This window comes from Indicator indicator, chromosome 23, assembly GCF_027791375.1.
Source record: "Indicator indicator isolate 239-I01 chromosome 23, UM_Iind_1.1, whole genome shotgun sequence".
NCBI classification, from domain to species: Eukaryota; Metazoa; Chordata; class Aves; order Piciformes; family Indicatoridae; genus Indicator; species Indicator indicator.
This window is the reverse complement of record NC_072032.1, coordinates 17,552,618-17,575,232: the sequence shown is the minus strand read 5'-3', so window position 1 is coordinate 17,575,232 and position 22,615 is coordinate 17,552,618. Positions and strand designations below refer to the sequence as shown.

General features: G+C 40.1%; 1 protein-coding gene across 3 annotated transcripts in view; it reads right to left on the bottom strand.

Moving 5' to 3' along the window:
• Window positions 1–12,527: 12,527 nt before the first annotated feature.
• The window catches only part of TAPT1 (transmembrane anterior posterior transformation 1), a 36,339-nt gene continuing 26,251 nt past the window's right edge, over window positions 12,528–22,615 (bottom strand). For all 3 annotated transcript variants that reach the window (XM_054391695.1, XM_054391692.1, XM_054391693.1), the window contains 5 exons: window positions 22,180–22,239; window positions 20,749–20,817; window positions 20,073–20,149; window positions 17,669–17,829; window positions 12,528–14,542 (listed from right to left, as the gene is read on the bottom strand). In XM_054391695.1, the coding sequence (XP_054247670.1) occupies window positions 14,313–14,542; window positions 17,669–17,829; window positions 20,073–20,149; window positions 20,749–20,817; window positions 22,180–22,239 (597 nt within the window). In that variant the 3' untranslated portion in view covers window positions 12,528–14,312. The remainder of the gene's footprint in view (window positions 14,543–17,668; window positions 17,830–20,072; window positions 20,150–20,748; window positions 20,818–22,179; window positions 22,240–22,615) is intronic.

Sequence of the window (22,615 nt, the reverse complement as noted above, 5' to 3'; positions counted from 1 at the left end):
ATTCTGCTCTGCTCCAGAAGCAGTAGGTCAGAGTTCCTAAGTGTATGTGCATTACTTACACATCAGCGCTGTGCAATTTCCATCATCCACCTACAGAAAATATCCAAATTCAACCTATTAATTCTGCATAACTTCCCAAGTCTCAGGTACACACTTCAGGCAATGCTTCCCTACATATTTTTTTTATTTTAAAAATTTTTTTCCTGTTTGCTAATTTACTCCTCCTTTGCCCTGCAAATATATATCATTCATTTTGAATATTTTATGCAAAATGCAATACAAATGGGATTTGAGTCTTGCTGATAAGGATTCAGGTTCTGTAACTGGTATATTCCTACAAAACTTAGTCTCTAGGTTTCAAAATAGATGCGATTCACAGTGCAAAGCTGCTTAAAGGCACGGAAATAACAATATCTAAAAAGTAAAAAAAAAAAAGGAGTAAGTGTCACTCATGCAATTCTCCAAGAATTCTTCCTGAGCAGAAAGAACTTCCCTAAGAAATGACAATGCTGAAGCCTCTCATTACTTGCTTGGAAGAATGTGAAAAATAAAAATGTCCATCCTCAAGCTGTCAGCTGGATCCTGCTGCAGTGGAGCCTTGTTCTTAGTGTTTGTGAAAAGTCTTGGTGTGAGTTAGACCAGAACCAGTTCTGTTCAGTGATTTTACTTTCCAGTTAAGTCTCTTATTGGTAGCTGCACTTTCTGAAGTTAATGGCATACTTTTGCAGACAGTGTTTGCTTCTAGAAGTGATAGTGCTGATGCTTAGAGTATGATATGCAGAAAGACTCTTGCTTATGCTTGCTCCTGTGCAGACCAAGGTCACTGCTAAATCTTGTCTGCCACACTGCAGGTGCAGAAAGGAAAAAGCTGCATCTGTGGGAAGGAGTGGACAGGACAGGTGACACTAGGCTTCCCAACAAGGGATCGCGTTCCATATACAGCCAGAGCTTGTGCAGCCTTTGCTTGTGAAGGGCTGCAGTCCCTGGTACCTGAAGGAATCCAAGCCTCTCACTCAGAAATTGTGGCTGTGCAGTTACACTGACATCAGTGGGCTTCTTGGCAAAGCAGCATGCAAGAGGTTCACTTTGTGTTTTAAGAAGCTTGCCTTTTTGTTTTGTTTTAAATAGAAACCTCAGAGGGAACCCGCAGGTATTCATCAGAAGAATTTCTGGTGATATTAGTGCTTTATGTTTCTGAGTTGGACATCAAAAAAACGGACAGAGCAGCAGAGAAACCTGGAAAATTTCTCTCTGGAGTCCTTCACAGATATCAGATTCAGTTCAGTCTCACAATTGTTGAAAACTTGTGGGGATTATATGAACTACCTCTTGCTTGTGTGTGCGCAAGTATCTTCCCTGATCATTAGAGCTATCAGGAATAGTACAGGGTCTGGGAAACAGACAGAGACAAATCCAGCAGGATGGGTGCAGAGCAACCTCCCGTGGCAGAACTCCAAAAGCTCTGTTCAAACACTGCAACAGCTTGTGCAGCCCTGACTGAATCTCCCCGCAGAGTCCAGGTTTCCAACATATGGTGGCCATAAAAAGGCACAAACAACTTGCACTAATTGTGCAAAAGAGAAATAAGCAGTTAAACAAATTAGAGGATCAAAGAGTGAGAGATTACTGGTATCAACAGCAGATGTTCCAGAAAAAGTGGTCCTCAGTGACTGGAAATGAGAAGCTGTTGCTGACCCTGTTTCTGCACTAACAGCTGCATTTATCTCCATCTCTGCTGTCAGTGAAGCAGGAGCTGCTTTAGAAAGGGAGCAGCTCTTGGGTGTACTCAGGCACTGCCCTTTGCTCTGATGATCATTGTGCTCTGATGGTCATGGCTGGCTCTCCTGTAAAAGCTGCAGTGGGCACCACTGGGTTAGATAAGATACCATAGGTTAAATGAGATGATTCAGCTGTTAGAAGGGCCTTGTAACAGGAAACACAGAGGTGAGGGGCTGGATGTTAAAAGGAGGGTCACAGAGTAGGAAGGTCAATGAGTGTGAAGCCCTACAGCAAGCCCTGGCAGTCCAATTCAAGCTCATTTCCATCAGTTACCAGAATTCAAACCACACCCAACAGAAGAGCACTGCTACACTAAAGCGGATGTGTTTGCAGAAGGGGGAACTGGTTAATGAGAAAACCTTCTTTGAACCTTGACAGGGTAAGGCTCACCACAAAGCTCACTTGGGAAGTGCTTAAGTAGGCGTAGGCATGAGCAACTTTCTCAGGCTCTGCCAAACAGTGCCAAAATCTCTGTCAACACGCAGCATGGCTTTAAAGATGCATCCACATTTAGTTTCCTCCTGCAATTAAAACAGTTTGAGAGACCTTCCTGATACTTCACTGCTTTGGTTCAGTTGTGCAGGAACCCAGAGCAAAACCTGTGAAGATGTTAAGTAATTCCCATATGAAATTTACACAAAGGACCTTTGCTGCTGCAGGGCTTGGCATTGCATTATGACAAACAAAATGCAGATGAGCATCTCTCTGCTTTCAGACTCCTAAGAAAGCCTCCTGATGAGGCCTTGTGGAATTAATGGAACATTTAGTGTGTTTACATTGAGGAATATTTGAGACACAGCATTTGTTTCAAACAGGGTTACTAAACCTTTGATCAGTTCTATACCCCAGAACCATTTGTAATTTTTTTCTTTTTTTATAACAATATAAATATGAATTACAATGTACTCAGAGATTTTTAGAAGAGAACTGGCCTAACAAAACTCCAACCTAAATCTGAGCTAGATAGATTTAATTTGTTTTTCAGTAATGAATAGATGAAAACTGCTTGGTTTGGCACAAGAAAAATTGCTGACTGGTTTTATTTTCATGCTCCCGTTCAGCTTCTGCAGGTGAATACTGCTGGGAGCAAATGGCACCCACTCAAGTTTCCAGATCATCAGTTAACATGCTTGACTGTCTGCACTGTGATGGTCATTTCCAGCTCCTATAGGTCCCCTAAGAGTGAGACCTGAGCTGTAGCACAGTGACAAACCTCGGCTCAGCACAGTTTTTTAAAACGGCAAATACTGCTGCTAGTGAGGGAAGGGCATTCGGAGCACATTCTTCATGCATGTGACCACTGCTGAGTTCCATTAGATTCTGAAGAACAATTTTGAGGCCAGGGCTGGGCAACAGACATACAGAATGATGTGTCTGGGAGGATGCTGCTCAAACAATAAAAATAGAGGAAAAGATTTTTCTTCACTACATACCCAATCTGCAATCTGCTGTTAGCTTCCTTCTACATCCAATGACATTTCTGCCAGGTGAACTGGGCAGCTCCAGTACAGTACTGCTGCCACACTCAGAACTTAATGGGGGTGCAATTAATATATACTTTATCTCACTGAAGTAGTACAATGTTTTTCACACTGCCATAATAAATTTGGCCCAGTGGTGCATCAGATCTGGAGCAGGCTCACCTTCTCACTTCTGATTGAGAACGCTCTAGACTTCATGAGGTTTGAAAAAGAGGAAGGCATTTTCTTTAATGAAAAAGACTTAGATTTAAGAATTGCTGGATATATATTGAAGAAGGAAAGAGAAAAAAATGATCACTGCATTATGAAAATATTCTTACCTATAGAAAATTGTACATGACTGTAAACTCAACAGCTTGTGACAACTTTTCAGTCAAAGTAAATCGTTCTGCCAGCCAAATAGTAGCTAAAGCTGTTAATAAAGAAGTCGGCTCTAATTGCTTCCTTGGAATGGAGCCGCACACACAGCTGAAGCAACACTCACTAGTGTGCTCATGACAGAGATGTAAATTAGGAACCGTTCAGTTCTTACTATGATTGCTCTTAATAAGCACATGTAATTATATGGTAATAGGATGCAAGACTTACTCTCTGGCTTCTCTGCAGTGGAGGAGCATTTCACCCTGGGAGGAAACATTTAAGTTCAAGTAGCAAGTCTCCTTTCTTCACTGCAGCCCTGCCAGTCTCTCAATACTCAAACTTGCTGTATCTCCAGAGGCTGGAATTCCTGGAGTCTTCTGATTGTATGACAATCTGCAAGTTACTCATATATTTCAGAGAAAAAGCCTCCAGCTCTTAGGGTTACAGACAAAAGCTTCCATAATAATACTAATTATGATTATAAGTAAAAAAAGATGTCCCAGAGGCCCAAGAAAAGAATGTGGTATCAGACCTTTTTGTTCTTTAAATCTCATAGAAGATACCTATCACGGTGCTTCAGAGAAGGGGAACCTGCTCAGGATTTTGTCCATGGAGAATTGATAATCCCGAAGCCTAGGCTTGAAATACCCTTGCATGTTCCTTTGATGAAACCCAACATGATGACAGGAGAAGAGTTTCCTTTGCTTCAGGGAAGTGCTGTTCCTTAGGATGGAGCAATGCTGTAAGTCTTTCTGGCCTTGCTCCTTGCTATGAGACAGATTTGGGGTCAGCAAGCTGGAGTCCCTTGTACTTTGTTTCACGAATTTCTTAAGCAGAAATAGTCTTTTATGTCCCACTGGAAGAATGTGCTGCTGTGCAGCTTAATTGGGATTCGTTGTTTTAGAGATCATTGGCTGAAATTTGGAAGCATGATATTAGGTTTGCACAGGGATTTATTGCACATCCAGAAAAGCAGGAAGGGCTGTGGCTGAAGTGGAAGCTATTACAGACTTTGGACCATACATTTGAATCAGTGCATCACTTTCAGGCAGACACAAGCTTTAAAGAAGTGCTGGTTGTTTGCCATGGGAGATGCACAGGGGGGCCTATAGTATATTTCCTAATTAATTACTTCACATTAAAAGTATCTCTAAATGCCACTGCATTGAAGGGCAAACTATGTTAGTGCTTTCAACTTACAACCTAGGAATTACTAATTGAATTTATTTTAATTAGGGAAAGTCAGCCAGAGCTAAGGAGCTGCCTCCCATCATTTTGAAGATCCATGTAAATTGTAATGCCCTGGAAACTGCTACCACTTGCCTTAAAGAGACAGGGTGGAGTGGGGTTTGTGAGGTTCTGGTTTCAGTTTTTGTTTGAGTTTTTAAACAAGCATTTGCCTTCCCCTCCCCCCCCCTTTCCCGTTAAATGCTATATAGACACGAGTGGGCTCTTCACACTAAACCAGCACTGTGTAAAATAATTTCATCACACAGAAATTCTTTGTGGTCTGCTGGTATTCCACTGAGGGTACAGGCTCAGGGACTTAACTTCTTGCCTGAAGTATTTTATTTCAATTCTTATCCAAAAATAGAACATCAAAATCTTTGACAGCTCACTGGAAGTGTAAATGTAAAGATCATTGAAGTGGGAAGGAAATCAAGCAAAGCTTGCACCTTTCTTCTCTCCTTCATAGCACTGCATCTAGGATTTCATGTCAACATAGCAACTTTCTAAGTGGAGCTGATTTTGCACCTTAATTGCTTGCTTCAGGTATTGAAAAAAGTGGCTTTTTATTATCTGTAATCAAGGCATCAGGGTCTCAAAGCAAAGCCATTAGTCCCTATTTATGGTCATGACAACTTAACAAAGAGAAGTAACAATCTCAACAGAATATGCAAGACGTCCTTCTTCTGGAAGTATTCAGGTGCCTAAATAAAATTAATTAGCATCTAAATACTGTCAAAGTCTAGCCCAGATGTGGTGCAGTTGGCCATGCTGCTACATGGGAAACATCCAAAGTTTATACTGACAGAGACCACTTGAAGATCTGCTTTATCAGCTATAAGATATAAAATGCTCCTATGTTAATAGGAACATAGCATGGAAAGGAAATCATTATTCTGGTTTTGTTCCCAGTGAAGCCTTGACAGGATGACTGCTTCTTCTCTTGGGGACACTTCAAAGATTCAGGAAAATCATGGAGAGTCTAGAGGAAGAAACACTAAGCTGCTTTAGTCTAGGGGAAAAAAAGATGATCAAGAAGAGGGGTGATAAGTCTTCCACTAAAAATATTTTTATTAGGAAAGTGATTCATTACTCACTCTGTGTGCTGGAGAAAGGAAATGAACATATTGCAGGCTTCCTCTGCTTCTGCTCCTTACAGGTAGGCAGCAGATGAAAAACGGTTTACATTGGTGCTCCAATGTCCTGCCAGCAGGAAGGATTTGCTCCTTGCTGGGGAAAGCAGCAAATGCCTCTGTGAAGGGTTACTTTGCAGTCACCACTACAAAGAGCAGCAGGGACTGGTGGACTTTCAGCTGGGTAGGGTAGAAGGGCTCCTGCCCAGGAGACGGGATCTTTGCCAGCACTAGAGAGGCACAAAGACAGTGAAGTGTCACACACCAAGTGACCCTGGCTGCTCAACTGAGATACTTTCAAGTAAGGCTTGAACAGGAGAGAAAGTAGTGGAGCTGTTGCTCCTGACTTATGAATCGTAATCCTTCTGCTCAAGGATCAGGTGGAACCAAATGCTTCCTGGAGACAAGTGCACAGAGGATGTTTCCAAGACAACTTTGTCACTTTCAGTCATATGATGATGCTGCAGGAGTTACTGAGGTAGATGGGAATTCTCTTGATGAGGAAAGCCTCTTTGCCTGCCAGCTTTCCAGGATGGGGAGTCTTCAGCTAAGCTTTGGGAGGAAAAGAGTAACAAGGATCCCATTGGCAAGCAGTAACAGCTTGGACCACGCTATAAGAAGCACAAAAATGAGGTTGTTATTGTAAAGCCAAGGGAAGGACATGAAGGAATATGGGGGAATACCTCCACTGAATGTTTTAGTAGCCTGAATGCTGCCTGTCCTGCGTACTGCTCCCTCTCCTTGAGCTGGAAAAGGACAGGAACAGGGGCAGAGCCACGGCCCTTCTTCCCTTGTGCTTGAGGGCCATGGTGGGATAGTGCCTTGCCTGGCTGACTTTTACAGGACCTTGCTTTCTTGTTTTTCATCATTGGACATTAGGACAAGAGGTTTATCTTATTTATTCCTTATGGTCCTTCAACAAACATTGACTGTGGTGCTAGGTTAGCACTCTCCTCCCTTTACCCCGTAGGTAGTTGAAGACACATTAGTAAGGTTTCACACAACATATTTTGAGAGCTTCTTACTAGATGCATATCGACATTCTCTGTGGGAACTGCACAAAGACAAAACACAGCTGTGCAATACCCCCCACCCGCCCCCGCTACAGAATACAGCAGTTTCATGGGGACTCATATCAGTGCTGAGGTACCTCAGGTTTTTCAATCAGCTTAGGCCTTATCCTGGGCAACAAACCAAGAAACATCAGAAAGTGGCTAACAGAGTTGATAGCAGTTTTCTTGTTCTTTAAAAGAGCAATCTCTAGACCAGATTAAAAGGGAATGATGGAACAACTGCAGTCTTCCAAAATTTTACTGGGCAAGTAATCAGATTGGGGTTTTGTTCTTTTTAGTGCCTGAAGAGCAATATGATGAATGAATGACAGCCTGAATTTGTCAGATCATCTCAAACCAGTGCACTTCCCTTGCCAGCAGTAATACACCATAAGGTGAGAAGCAGCAGATAATCAATACGTTGATTTTCATGAAGCTTTTGACACTCTCGCACAGGATATTCTCAAACTAAGGAAACAGTTCAGATTAAAATTGCCTGGAGCAGCTGACAAAGCTTGTTGGGAAATCCTGCTTAGGGAGTATTTATCACTAGTTCATCATCACACAGCAGTGAGATTCTGCAGAGGTCCCTTCATGCTCCATTGCCATTCAGTGCTTTTAAATAAGTAGGACTGTGCTGATACCAGGGAAAGGTAAAGGAAGGGCTGTGCATCGACTGCGTGACAGGGGCTCAAGGCAAACTTGGCTAACCACAGAAACAGATGGTAAAAAAATTAACCTGAAGCTTCTGTAATACAGGATTTTACCTTTTGCAGCTTTACACCAAAGCACCAAGCGCAGGCTTGGGAACAGCCAGGCAGTTCTATAGACAGCAGATAGGTACTGTGGTGTCTTCAAACTCCTCCTGGTCAGCAGTGGCATCCTCTTTGTAAATCCCATACCAGGACATGGCAACTAACGGCTGGCTGATGCAATCCTGCCTCAGCTCAGCTGGACAGGAAGGCATCAGCTGGAGTTCTGTGCCAAAATAAGCATGGGACAAGTTGTCCACACAAAGAGAAGCTGAACTCATTGGGGTGGTTTACCCTGAAGGGAAACCATGAAACAAGCCTCAGCTGCCAAGGATGTAACAGAAAAAGAGAAAGAGGGGAGGTGAAATTTATTCTCCATGCCCATGATGGACAAAAAGTTTGGGAGAGACATTAAATTTCAGTAAAGGCGACTTAGACAGTAGAAAGCTTTCTACATGTGATAGCAGCATTTGAAGTGGAGGAATTTACTCTTCAAGAAGGTTGTGGAATCTCTGTAAAGACTGAGGAAGATGTTAACAAATATTTGTCAGGAGGTACATGAATTGAACAGGACCTGAGCTAGCATAGGTATTTTTATTCAGCTTCCGACACCGTGAAACAGACGTAAGGTAAAAAAGGTAAGACAAGTAAAACAAGAGGGTGTAGCAGTGAGCACTGGAACAAAGCAGGCAGAAACCAGCTGAACAGTTCAGAGAACAAACCTCAGTACTGGCACCAAGAAACCAGAGATTCTCTCACTCATAGCGGTTTTTGTGAAACCAGGGAGCTTGCACTGTTGTTTCTTCAGGTTTGCAGTTTGGTGAGCATGCCAAGAGCTTGGCACACCTACTGCCCTCAGGCACAAAACCCCTATTGCTGAAAGCTGGGTCTACTGGAACTCTGATTTTGTAGAAATTAGACTTGTCAAATCTGTAACAAATAAAAAGAACAGATCAGCTCTTTCAGACCAAGAGCTGAAACTTCCTTCACACAATTTGCCATTTTGAGTATCAGAGGCCCAAAGCTGGTAAATCAGTTCCACAAAATGACTCTGATGCTGGTGGCAGAACATCCACCTTAAGAATCACTCCAGTGGATGCTGGCCTTTGCTCCTTGCTTTTGAGAAATGAGGGTCTAGCACAGCTAGAGAATTTACTCCTGCCCACATGAAGGCAAAATAGCAGGTGGCCACTAAATGGCTGAACAAGCACCACTGCCTCAGATGGAGCAGAATTGGCTCTCCTATGTCAAAGTAATTTAAAATGACTAAAGACAAGTCAAATTTTGACACCAGCCTAAGAGGGGGTTCCCGGCTACTGCAGGAAGCATGTTGTCTCAAATCAGCAGCTAGTGCCAAGCCTCAATGCAAGATTCTTTTCCATTACATCTATGCCTTGGAGGAGTCCAAAGGGTACAAAGTGTTATCTGACCTGAAAATAAGGTCCCATGGCTCTGAGGTTAGGCACATACACATCTGATACTTCTAGACTTGTTTCCAGAAGAGCCTAACTTAGTACAGCTTCTGCTGCCTTGGCTATAGAAAGAAGCTGGCTGGTGGCTATATCACTGTCTCTAACAGGCACATCAAGCTCAAATCAAGTCTGCAGGAAAATTTTAAGCTGACAGTCAGTCCTGTCACTGGAATTTTATTGGCCAGCTTCAATTCAAACACCTTCCTGTTCTGATTTGGTGCACTGAGCCTAAGAACGCTGCTGTCCAACACAAGATTTTAAGTTCCATAGCCACGTTTCTCAGTAGATCTGAGGCATCACTTCCCAAGCCTCCACAATTTCACTTCTCTGAATTACCTATTTTAAACTGTCAGCATCAAACATATGATTCCTGACCTACCTTGATACTTAATTTATTTTCAACAGGTACAGCAGATATAAGCATGTCAGGACCGGGCATCTCAGTCACATACTCTGTCTCATATTCAAAGTGGGCAACATACATAGGAACTTGTTACTGCTTTTGTCCAAACAACCGAGCATGGAACAGAAAAGCCTGCACCAATATAAATCATGAGCCCCAAAACCTGACCTATTAAACCCATACTTACCTTGCAACATTGCTCTCACACCACCAGATCTAAGATTAATAAGCAATTTTCCAATGCAAAAACCTGACTGCAGTAAATGCAATAATTAGTCCAACACATGGCAGTGGGTCTGCCTATTTAACACGCAATTAATTTAGCAAAGTTTGCAATAGATCTGCAGTCACCCTAGAAAAAAACAAACAAACAAAAACCCAAAACAACAACACTAGAAGCCAAGGTAGTGCTGCTGCAACCCACATCTTTGTGCTCACTAGGAATTGCCTTCACTCCCTCTCTCCCCTGACTGGATGCTCACCACTTCCTGCAGCTCAGCTCTGAGACAGAACTGCCTCCAAGTGAGAGAAGAACCTTGGCTCTGCTTGAAAGCATCACGGTCCCACAGAGCAGTAATGCATGGAAGGAGTTAGTCTCCACAGCCTCCAACAGCAGCTGTGAGGTACAGGTGGGCAGTATATTTATAACAAGGGCAGATTCAGAAATCTCAGTTTATTGCATCTCCAACACGGTGACTGTGTTTTGGTGAAAACTGAGAAATGTTCTTCAATAACCCATTCTAACTCTGGATTTTTCTGCCACTAGAGCTGTGAGCCCACTACAGTGTTCTCTGGTGTTGCATATCCATGTTCCCCCTTACAACTCCTCTGCTAGCACCTTTTCTACATCAGAGTATAACAGATACTGAAGTGATAAAAAAGCGTAGCTGGGCTTAGGCTTAGTTGGTATGGCTGAGACACCGGTCTGGAGGAAAAAACACTTAACAAATAGCACATGAAGTGATTCCGACAACCTTCAGCCTAAGCATCTCATACCACTTCACACAGAAAAACCCTCGAGATGAAGGTGAAGCCATGGCACCACGCCCATTGCTTGTTACAGCCCTCTGCTAGCTGCTCAGCACTCACACAACACCATTTGCTTCCCTGCGGTCATCAGAACTAACAGAGTCCCCATTTCTAAGAGCAAGCAATTACTCTGAAGAAGTTCTAAAAGCAAACTTTGCTTAGCAATTGTGAAGAGCATTTCTGAAGCCACGATTACCCAAGACTGACACAGCAGGTACAACTCCTAGTTTACTCACAGTGGAGTAGCCTGGTTTGTAAGACAAAATGCTGCCATGTTTCAGGAGTTTCAGTTTGATCATATTTGTGCTATAATTCAGTTGCATTCATCCTTGCTTTTCACCACCAAATAGCTTGAGAACTGTAGTCCAGCAGATGAGCTGGTGTAGCAGCCACGACTGGGCTTTAACAGTGACCTCAGCAACTATGCTGACTCACAGACTTCTAAATGAACACTTAGAATTTTGCACCACCACCACAAAAAAGACAAGACAAAGCTGAAAAGTTTCAACAAACTCACTCTAGATTAAAGTAGTAAATAAACAAACTGCATATTTGTGTTTGTAAAACTACTTTGCCCAAGGGGGAATTCTGCTTGGCTGATGAACATCTGAAAGGCTTCCAAAGATTAATTAAATAATCCTACAGAAAAGAGAGTTGTTTTTAGTGGTCCCATAATGAGTGATACTGGACTCAGGGTGTGCTTTGGAATGAATTTGGCAACTGTGACTTCGGTTGAAATATCACTGCTTGCATTAAAACTGCCTAGGTTTTATTTTTGGAGGGATTATGAATTAAAGAACTTGATTTATTCACTGCCTAACCTCTGATGCTCTTATTTCAGTGCTGGGACAGGAGCTATTCAAGAAGATCTAAAGAAGTAAAGAACTACATTTGTAGATGAGAAATTTCGTGTTGCTGGTTTTCTTTGTGTTGTGGTTTGTTCCTCTCAGCCACCTCTGGAGTTCTGAGAGGATCACCCAGGGTCAGAGAAGAAGCTTCCTCCACCTTTCACTGCTAGATATTCAGGGAATCACAAAAAAAACATGGGACCCAATTAGGGTGCCTGGAGCAAGAGAAAACAATGAACATTTCCTGCCCACCTGAACCCCTACCAGTCTATTAGAGAGAGTTTAAGGGGCAATGTTGCATTTGGAAAGCTCTCTCTAACCAGTGCCCCAGGTATACCTTTGATTTACTATGATCCATGTCAAAGTCCTGCCTACACAACAGAGATGAAACAGCCATACCCCAAAGCCCAGCGACACTACTTTAGATCTTGTTACTACAATGCAAGTGTTAACAACAAAGCAGCAGCAGATCTGGGCTTCAACAGGAGGGTCTGGGCCAGAACACGGAGCTCAGTGCATTCAGCCAGCACTCTTCACTCTTACTGTCACAGGCTCAGGAAAGACCTTGCCTGAACTTACACTGCAAGTACATTTGGCTTAGCTGTGTAGGTGTAACTCATCCAATTACCCACATGAATGACAACTCCCTTAAGACACGGTATTTTTTCATTTACATAGCTTTTGCTTTTAAAAACCAAATTAGTAGTAGGTTGGCATCAACACCTTCTTCATGCAAGAATTAACAACTAACTGCTACAGAAATAAGTCACAAGTAAAATCACCAACAACCCAGCTCCTATGCTCATTTGTGCCTCAGTTACCAGAATCTTGCTTTATGGAAATTGGAATTTCATCCAGTAAATACACTGGAGGTCCAACTCTGAATGCTAAGGAAGAAATGCTGACGCTGTACTTTTCCTTTTTTAAACAAACATTACAAAACTGGATTTTATTGAGTTTCACACAAGATGCACTTATAAAATTGATACAGAATGTCATTCAACAGAAAAAACGAAACCAATTCCAAGATTTCTTCAGCAACTCCTAAATAATTAAAAAATAATATACACCAAATTGACAATCTGAATTTCAATGTGTGAACATCTCCAATTAGTATAAAATACATCAAAACTGAAAGAATTTCAGGATTTTCCCCAGCACAAGTTCTCTTTTGCTCTCTTCCCTGAACAGTAACCACACATTTTGGCCATTGCTCCAGCTGCTCTTGATAGGAGAGAGGCTGAAGGACTGGAGCAAGGAGCTCCCACCAGAGCAGACCATGCTAACCTCATTACCAAGTCTGCTCAGATACGTGATAACTCTGCCTGTCTCTATCTGCTCTGTACTGTAGTCCTGCAAGTTTCAGGGATTAGCATTTACATTGAACTTTCACATGTTCACAGAGCAAATAAAATTTGGCTTTCTCACCCTGACAAATTATTAAATTAGCAAAAAGCAAATTTTATCCTCGTTTGTTCAGCACTGAAATACTTTTATGACATCTTCCCTTGGAAATTGAAATGGTCTTACTTAAATATCTGAAAGGCAAGTGAGGTTAACGCTGTTTAACAATAGAGGAAGGATTTATCTTTAACTAAAGGGTCTCTTCTGATACAAGTCTCCAAACATATGCTTTGAGCTCAAATTTATTCCACGCTTGGTCTGAGCATTCCAAATTATCTTTCATCAATTCTCCCAGGACTGCATCTCACACTAGACATGCAGATGCATTGTAATGCTTAAATATTCATTATATATCAAGTCTATCTACTTAAGTTCGGCTAAACCAAATCAATTAAAATGGGTAACTCTGATTTGATTGTCAGCATGAACTTTTATAAGCATATCAGGCAAGGTAGTACATAGATGCCAGTCTTGTCAGTTAGACCCCAAATGCAGTGTCATTCTTTGCTGCTGTGTTAATGCCATACATAGGGCACCAACACACCACTTTGCTGCAATTCACATTGCCTTTCCTCAACATACAGAAGCGTCCCTTAATTAGATCTTTTTTCCTACAGCAACAAAAAATCCTCAGCTCTTAAAAATAATTTATAAGTAATCTGCCTTGCAGGACACACAACACAAGAAATTAATATGCTTCATATTTGCCCAGTTCAGCAGAACCTTTATGACTGTGATCTTTCCTTGCTCTTTAGAACTTAGATAAAATAGTATGCAGTAGGTCTTTCATTTAAAGGCAAAGTTTTATTCTGATTACAAGATTTTCAAGGTACATATCGAAGATTTTTGTTGACAGGAGTAACTATCTTGACTTACTGTTTTATGTACCAATGCTTTACGCGTTTGTTGATAAAAGCACAAGTTTTGAATTCTGCTTGCAGATGCTTAACAAAACAAGGTAACTGAAAAGACAGGCTTCTGGTCAAGCTGTCATATGTCCAGGAGTATCCTTACACTGGAGGAACCTTCATGAGAAGTAGTATGCTCTGGAAGCATGGTTTCATAGCGCAGAACAGGATTAGGCTTTCTTTCCAGTCTCTTTTCCAGACAAGAAGATACTGAATTTCTGCCACCAGGCTAGAGACTCACGAGAGGCAAATGAAAGATCACTTACTTGACCTGACCAGATACCAAGCCAAGTTACTCATATAAAGAAATTAATTTTTTTTTGCCATTAATAATTTAAGTTTTTAAATAAATATTTATGTGCCTTTTTTTGGGCATCTGTCCATTCTGGTAGCATCTGCTGCTCCAACAGCTCAGTATCCTTAGCACATTGATTAAAAAAAAAAAAAAAGAAAAATCAAACAACTTAGTCAATTCTGTTTCCACAAATAGTAAACCTGTCTATCTCCAACAAGTCCTTCTTTGCAGACCTGTGTTTTAATTCTGAACTGTCTTGGCTTATATCTTTTTCTTCTCCATCAGGAGTTGTCAGAAATTGATCAGAATTGCTTGTTATGAGTAAAGAGGGTGCATTCTCCTTCTGATGCACAGGCTGACTGGTAACTGATGCAGATCCATTTCCATCTGTGGGCTTTCCTGTTGGAACAGAAGACAATTACAATTAATAGTGAATTTCACACAGACATACCGATGCACCTGTAACATCCAGATTCATGGGAAAGTGTGCTGTGTCAAATCAGCAGAAGAATGCTTTTATGGAAGCCACTACCAAGCCACTATCTACTCAATTTTATCATAAGAGATTTCTAATTGGTAGAAAGACAGAGAATTAATTCTATGGAAGTTCAGATAAGGAGTAAGAGCACAAGTAGATGTTAGGCCACACACTGTGCTCCTCTCATTTAAATACTCATTTTTGTTGGCATAGGCAAAAAGATTTTTGACAGTCATTGTGTGAATCACAAATATTTTCTACTGAAATGGAGGAATCTCTGTGCCTAATCCTCCATATATGTACAATAAACCTGGCTTCTCTAGGGATAGCTAATAAATGACTCATGCACTGCTACACACTTTCATAGCTGTGACATCCTAAAGCTGTCTATTTTTATTCCTACCTCTTTCTTTGGTAGAATTGAACCTGGGTCCATTAAGCTAAGACATTTGTAAGTAACATCCATGAATTTTTTCCACCTTTTAATTCTTTAAATGTTTGAACAAAATGCACAAGCAAATGACAAGGACATGTTTTTCTTGCTTACTACCTCCTCGTAAAGATTGAGTTATTATTTCTAAAGGAATCTGAAACAAATCTGACTACTGTGGAGAGGACTGTAGACCAGCCCAAGGGAGCATTCTTTGTCAGAATGGCACCACTATCCAAATCAACTAGAAAAACGTTTTTCTGTATATAGTAAATCTTCACAGTACACCAACCTACTACCTGAAAATACCTGGATTACTCTCTGCAGTCTTATGCAAATCAAAGGTACTAAAAATAACGCTAATTGTAGGACTTTGTCACAAAGGTAAGTATTTTCTAACCAGCAGCTTACAGTCAGCCTATAAATGATTAGCAGTAATTAAAACTTTCATCCTCCAAGAGCAATTATAAAATTATTTCAAAATTTTAAACTGTTTCTGTGGACAAGGTAGAAATTCTTAGGAAAATGAACTGACTTACATTATAAGCTGATAGGAAGTAAGGCTAGATTAATTCCCTCACCCTCATTCTAGTAAGAGATGAGTTGAGAGACTGTATTGAAGAGAACCTGATAAATGGGGCACAGGGATTAACCAATATTGCAGAGCCCAGCAGTAATAATGCAGGCACACAGCAGCTGGGGAAGGTAAAATAATTTTTTTTTTCACATAATGGAGGTTTCAAGTAAATAAAGAGCTGTTAAAAGGTGTTAAAAGTTATAAACAGCCCTAAAAACTTAAAAATTGAGCTTTTTCATTACTGATGGAAGTTAAGAACATTCTAAATGAAAATCAGCAAAAGCTTTTTGATTGCTACTTTTCAATCAGAATGTTTCCATTTGTGCCAATAAGCATCTCTGCCAACTGACCTGGTAAAACTGCTGCTGCTGCTTCAGCTAAAAAAGTCTTCAGGATTTATTTACTGTGAGTTTAAGGGTCAATATAAGTCAGTATGACTCCTAAGTGTGGTATCAGAATGCTTCATTAAAACACTATCATTAATACTTGTCTAATGAAATGCAAAAGGCATCCAGCACAATTGATATTACATTCTTTCATCATAAAACTAAAGCAACTCCATCAATTTCAGCTCTTTAAAGTTTCTGCCTGGTATGATTTGACATAGGTAAGAGATTTATGTCTGAAACACTGATAGTCTCTCTGCTATTGCTGGCAAGACACTGTGATGATCAATAAGCACCCTGCACTTCAAGCTGTTCAGGTCTCTGGCAAGCAATGGGGTGAACACAATAAAAGCCTCCCCGTTAAGTTCTCTAGGGCTCTCATTTTGCTCTTCACAGAGGAAGACATCCAATCCAATTCAGTTGACTGCAACAATGAAGGTTTCTGTTTCTTCTAGAAGGTGTCACACAAATGTAACAGTGCCCCCTTCCAATTACATATGAACTGCTAATGCTGAGGACCTACACGAAACACCACACTGCACAGACTTGAAATGAAGTGAGCAGAGACCAGCTGCAATTCCTGTTTAAATTTCAGTAAGCTTTTCATTAACGTGCCCAGGACAACCTATTGTGTGCCATATTTTATGTTAATTTCCACAAGAAATGCACCGATTGCTTCTATTAAACTTCAGCACTGCTGGAGATGATATGTAAATATTTAATTATCTGAGGTGATTCTTCCTTTTACTCAGCTCTTGTTGAGATCCCACCTCGAATATTGCATCCAGTTCTGGTGTCCCCATCATAACGGCAGAGAGCTGATGGAGTGAGTCCAGAGGCAGACCATGAAGATGATCCAAGGGCTGGAGCACTATGCTATGAGATAGGCTGAGGGAGCTGGGGGTGTTTAGCATAGAGAAGACTCCAGGGGGACATTATAGCTGCCTTCAGGGGGACCTTATTGCTGCTTTCCAATACCTGAAGAGCTCCTACAGGAAGGCTGCAGAGGGACTTTTCATAAGGGTGTCTAGCGATAGGACAAGGGGGAAACGGTTTGAAGCTGAGAGAGAGTGGGGTAGACTGGATCTTAGGAAGAAGCTTTTCATTATGAGGGTGGTGAGACTCTGGAATAGGCTGCCCAGGGAGGTTGTGGATGGACCCTCCCTGGGGGTATTTAAGGGCAGACTGGATGAGACCTTCCTTGAATATCCAAGTCTAGTTGAGAGGTGTCCCTGCCCATGGCAGGCAGTTTGGAGTAGATGATCTCTAAGGTCCCTTCCAACCTGAGCCACTCTGTGATTCTATGACATAGCCAAAGAGATTGGACTAGATGATCTTTAATGGTTCCTTCCAACCCAAACCATTCTGTGATTGTCAAACAGAAGCCTGCTACTATTCTGATGTTTCTACCACCTCCACAACTCAGAGTGGGATCTGATCAGAGAGATGAGCATTTTTAACCAAAAGGAACGTGAACTAAAAGCACTAAGTTCTGCTACATTTACAGAATTGTGCTCACAGCTGTGAAATAGTACAATTAAGGTCCAGCAACCAGGTAACTGTGCAGAAATGCTATACATCTGGTTTAACATTAAATTTAGTCTGAAAACAATTTTCATGACAGTTGAAAACAAAACAAGGCAGTTAGCCTTACCTTGGGTAGATTTAAACATGCTTTGCTGTTTGCCAGCTGGCTTCCCTGGGGTGGCAGTCAGGATAGGATTGAATAATTTCTCCTCCATTTTTGCCTCCTTTACATATTGACATGATTTCCCCAGCAATACAATACTGTTAAGGACTTTAAAGGATATTAATCTGGGGGAAAAAAAAAGAAGGCAGGTTTACATACTTGTATTACAATATTAAAATAATTGCATGTTATTCATACTTGCAATAATTCATATCAAAGTAACTGCAGTTACTGCTGTCTTGGAAGTATTAGCTACCAAATTAAATCCCTTCAACAGCAACATCAGAAGGTAATTTACTTTTCCTAACAATTTGTTTCAGATTCAATGCTTACATTTTATTTTTTTTCAGAAGACATCTAGAGAAAAACATCATGCTTTATCACAGTTTAATAAAATGACTTCAAAGACAGCTAGCATCCATTTAATACATGAAATATTTAAACACAGACATAAAAAGGGCCCTCAACAGTGCAAGTCAAAATTAAAGGCACTGCTGTTTTAAAACTGTAGCCTCAGGTGTGCCCAGGCAAAGATCACTAGTGGACTTCCAACCACAAAAAACCAAAGATCTATCTTTCACAAATTACAGGCTGTACTACAGCACAGGCCACTTGATGGCGGATTCCTTCTCTATTTTCACTAATTTGTTGCACAAACTTCAGCAAATCGTTGCAGTCCTTTTGATATTTGTCTTCTTATTTGAAAAACAGGAAAGGCTCACTACCAGCAAGTGCTTTTATGCTTCCAACTCAAATGAGCTTTGATAAAATTTAAGATCCATTACTAGTATTACATGACACAGACTAATTAATGTTCACTTCAGAGGTGAAAGCAGAGGTGAAAGGAAATAGCCATCCATTCTCTGCAGGATGAACACGAATATTCTCTAAAGAGACCTAAGCACACTTCAGCATCTTCACCATCTCTCACCGCATTAATGAAATCAGAATTTATCCAACAGATAAATATATTTACTTGTAGAAGGAATTTAGAGAAACAGGAATGAGCAGAGCCGACCACTTTCAGCAGTTCAGAAGAACCTGACATTTTAGTATCCAAGCAACCACAAAAAAGGTATCATTTTATACAAGTTGAAAGCTGTGATTCTCTACAATTCTATTAGGTTATCAGGACAGATTTTGTTACTGAGAGTTGAGAAGCCCTCTTCCATTTTTAATGAGTTTTAGAGGTATTTTTCCTACACTTGTTATATAACATGCTTTTGTTCTGAGTGAGCAGGTGTTTACAGCAGGATTTGACTCTGATTTAATGAGATCAGGAGTTGAAAAGGCCATAAATCAACACTTTATTGTATCAGTTCCAGATTCTCATGGAAAATTATGCAAGAATTTCTATCGATTCGCCTTTATTTTTTCTGTCAGTCTACCCCAGGCTCAAATTTCTTACAAAATACAAGTTTGCAGTTGTGTAAAATCCTAGAAAAAAGAAAACTCAGGTTTCATATGCCGGGTATGACTGTAACAGTAGCTAGGTATCAGTACAAATCAATGTCCTCCATATTACAGAATCACAGAATCATTTTTGTTGGAAAATCCTGTGCCCAGTTAACCATTTCAGATTTGTATCACATTGTTTTTCACTTACTGATGCTATACTCATCTAATGAAAAGCTGAAATTTACACTCAGAACATAAACTGCTTGGAAGGTGCAAGAAATTAGTTAGCTCCAAATCTGAGATCTTAGCAGAAGTAAGAAATCGTTCTCGCTTTTCAGTACGGACAAAAGGAACTGAAATGTATTTACTCTTGTGACCTATGCCTTCAAAGAGCAGCACTTCAAGTTATTCAGATTACTTCTTCCTGCCCTCCACCCTCCAGCCCTCAGAAATACTTACTGACAGGGAAGAAGTTAAGGATAACACAAGTATAAACTGACTGGGCAGTGAAAGGATGCTTTGGAAAACAAATTTCTATAGGACATTTTATTTCTTAACTAAGATTATCACTCCAGCCTTAACAGAAGGGTGAGCCTTGCATTTTTTTTCCATATAACAGTTTCCTAACACCAAGAGACTTTGCATTTCATTACCAGAGAGAAGAATTCATCATTTGCTGAGACTACTTGGATGGCTTATTTTTGTTGGCATATTCAGTCTTTCATTCCTTTGAATTCAATTTCCCCTTTTATGCAGGTCTGACATAAATTGTTTCAAAGATTTCTCCAACAGTCATTTTCCTTACTGAAGTTATTTATTGAGGCCTATAATTCCCCAGTGTACTTACAGTACTTGGGAATCAATCTGCATTTTGATCATACTTTTATATCTGCAAGTACTAACAGCAGCTTTTTTTTTCCCGTATCTGATCAGAATGGTAAATACTTTTGCAACATTTGCGTTTACTTACCCGCAGTAGAACAGCACAACACAAATGTAAGCTAAGACTCCTTGTACTTTTATTGAGCTTGTTATGACTCTGATGAGCTGTTTTAAGGATAAAAGTTAAAACATACAGTACACAATGATTAATAGACTATGTTAACAGACATTTCTCATTTGGTAAATTCAAGCCCAAAGTAGTAATAGTTACATTAACAGAAGCTTCTTCTAATGTTGTGCTTGGTAGCGCTAACTAGTCAAGATTTTGGTTTGAGTAAATATTATACTAACACCTAGTTCCAACTTTGCCAAGGACTCCTATTAAAAACCTAAAAAACTAGTATACTACTACTAAACTTCTGGCAACCAGCTGCTTACACTATTCCAAATGACTGACCTGGACAATTGCCAAAAGAAATAAATGCTTAATAAGCACAGATGTAGGTTAATTCCACTGCTGCAATTCCAGTGTTTACAAATACTATAACGCATTTTCAATTTTCTATGAAAGGTTGATAAACAGTAACACATTTGTGAAATCCTAACTTGTATGTGATAAAGGTTATACTGAAGGCTAATTCAATCATTTCAGTTACTTAAGGTGGTAATTTCATCCTCAAAACATCAAAATGAGCCACCTATCTCACAGGCACATACAAGTGAGATCATATTGACAGAGAACTGACAGTAAAGATACAACTTACTAAAACAGCCAGTGGAAGAGGAATGAAGCCCATTCTTCTGGAAACTGAATCACTATAATCTGTGTATGCCTAGGGGAAAAAAGGGGGAAGACTAATGAACTATTTATGCAAAGGAATGAGCTTATTTTAGCTTGGCACACCTTCTACATCAGACTCAATCTCTGCCAACAAACACTGTACTGGTATCAAGTGCACCTATTCACACTCTGAAATTCAAATGCAGATAACTGTGCTCTCAGACAAAAATGTAATACTACCACAAGCAGTTAGATTAGCTTCAGTGCTCTAAATGAAGAGCAACTGGAATGTAATACGGCTCTCCAAATCAACAGCAAGTAGGACACTGAATCCAAACACACTATGGCATTTCATCCATATGTTATCACTCGCTTAGAGACCTTTTTTGTATTAATTTGACTTTGATCCTCAAATACTGTACAGAAAAAAACCCTAACAGGGATAAAATAACATTATCCATCACATCAGCAATTTTCGACCATTCTACAAATATCTGCAATTAGCCTCAGGAGAAATGTGTTAAAATAATTTTGAAAATATGTTTACACCTGAACCGTCACAACACAACTACTTTGCATGACAGCTTTCATGCGGTACTGAACATCATGCCAAAGTTAGTGGCTGTATGATGCTACCTCATTTTTCACAAAGAATCTTTGGGAAACCTAATGGTATTTCAAGAGCTAATAAACTGTGTTTTAAATTAACAAATTATTAATAATTATTTGTAATTGAAGGTGTCTAACTTATGAGGTATAACAATTGCATTTCTAGCAATAGCTATTAAACATGCCCAAGAATATTACATAAATCATTATTATAAAGTTAATTTAATTGTTAGAGCACTCACTAACAGTTAAGAGACCCATTCAGGAAAGGTGTGTTTTAGCCTTTCAAAAAACAGTACTAATGAAAACCACAAGCAGTCTGTGTGCTCTGTGAATACCCATGCCACAACACAAGGCATCCCTCTACGTCTGTGTAGGCTGTCTATGGAAGAAATAATATAAATTTCCAATGAATACTGCATTTTGATCCAATGTAGTCACAATAAAGCAAAACCAGTAATTTAAAGTGATCTCAAGAACATCTAGTTAAGCTTGCTTACTTCCCATATACTTCAAAAACGTCAAAGTTATTACAACCATCCCCGACTACAAGTGCACTTGGAAGAGACTTCTCAACAATGTATGAAATAAAGCCCAAAGCGACCTGAAACATTGCATAAAAATAAGAACAGAAATCAGAAGCAGATATTCACGGTCTCTCTCATTTAAAAATACAGACTGGAGTGTCTGTGCTGTAGGAGTGGTAACAGTTCTGTACATATTTCTGCAGGTATTTGTTTCAGTATCCCCCCCAAAACAATCATGTTCATTAGTACAGAAAATGGCTTTATTGTTTCAGGCTTACATTTTTCTGTCGACTGCTCACAAGGTCAAATGCAAGGCTGGCTCTGTACTCACTGTAGACCTGGAAAAAAAAATATCCCCAGCACATCAGATATGTGTTTAATTGGTTATTGCACTTTATAGAAACTATAGATATAGTAATAAAGTATTTCTGTAAAAATATTATAAACACTTTTGCACAGGGTGAAGGAGTCAAACCCAGTTTTTCTGAAGTCTAATTGTACCCTTCAACATCTGAGCCTGTAGTGCTGTGATAAAATAACTCATATACAACAACCAGAGACCACTATGCTGTACTTTAGGAAGTGAATGAGCATTTATTGAATCAGAGGATAATCAGAAACACAAAATTAAGAGAAGTCACGTTTACTTTTTTCCTGCACTTTGTAATTTGTTTTAAGCTGCATGAAAGGTAGCATCAGGAACAAATTAAGCAA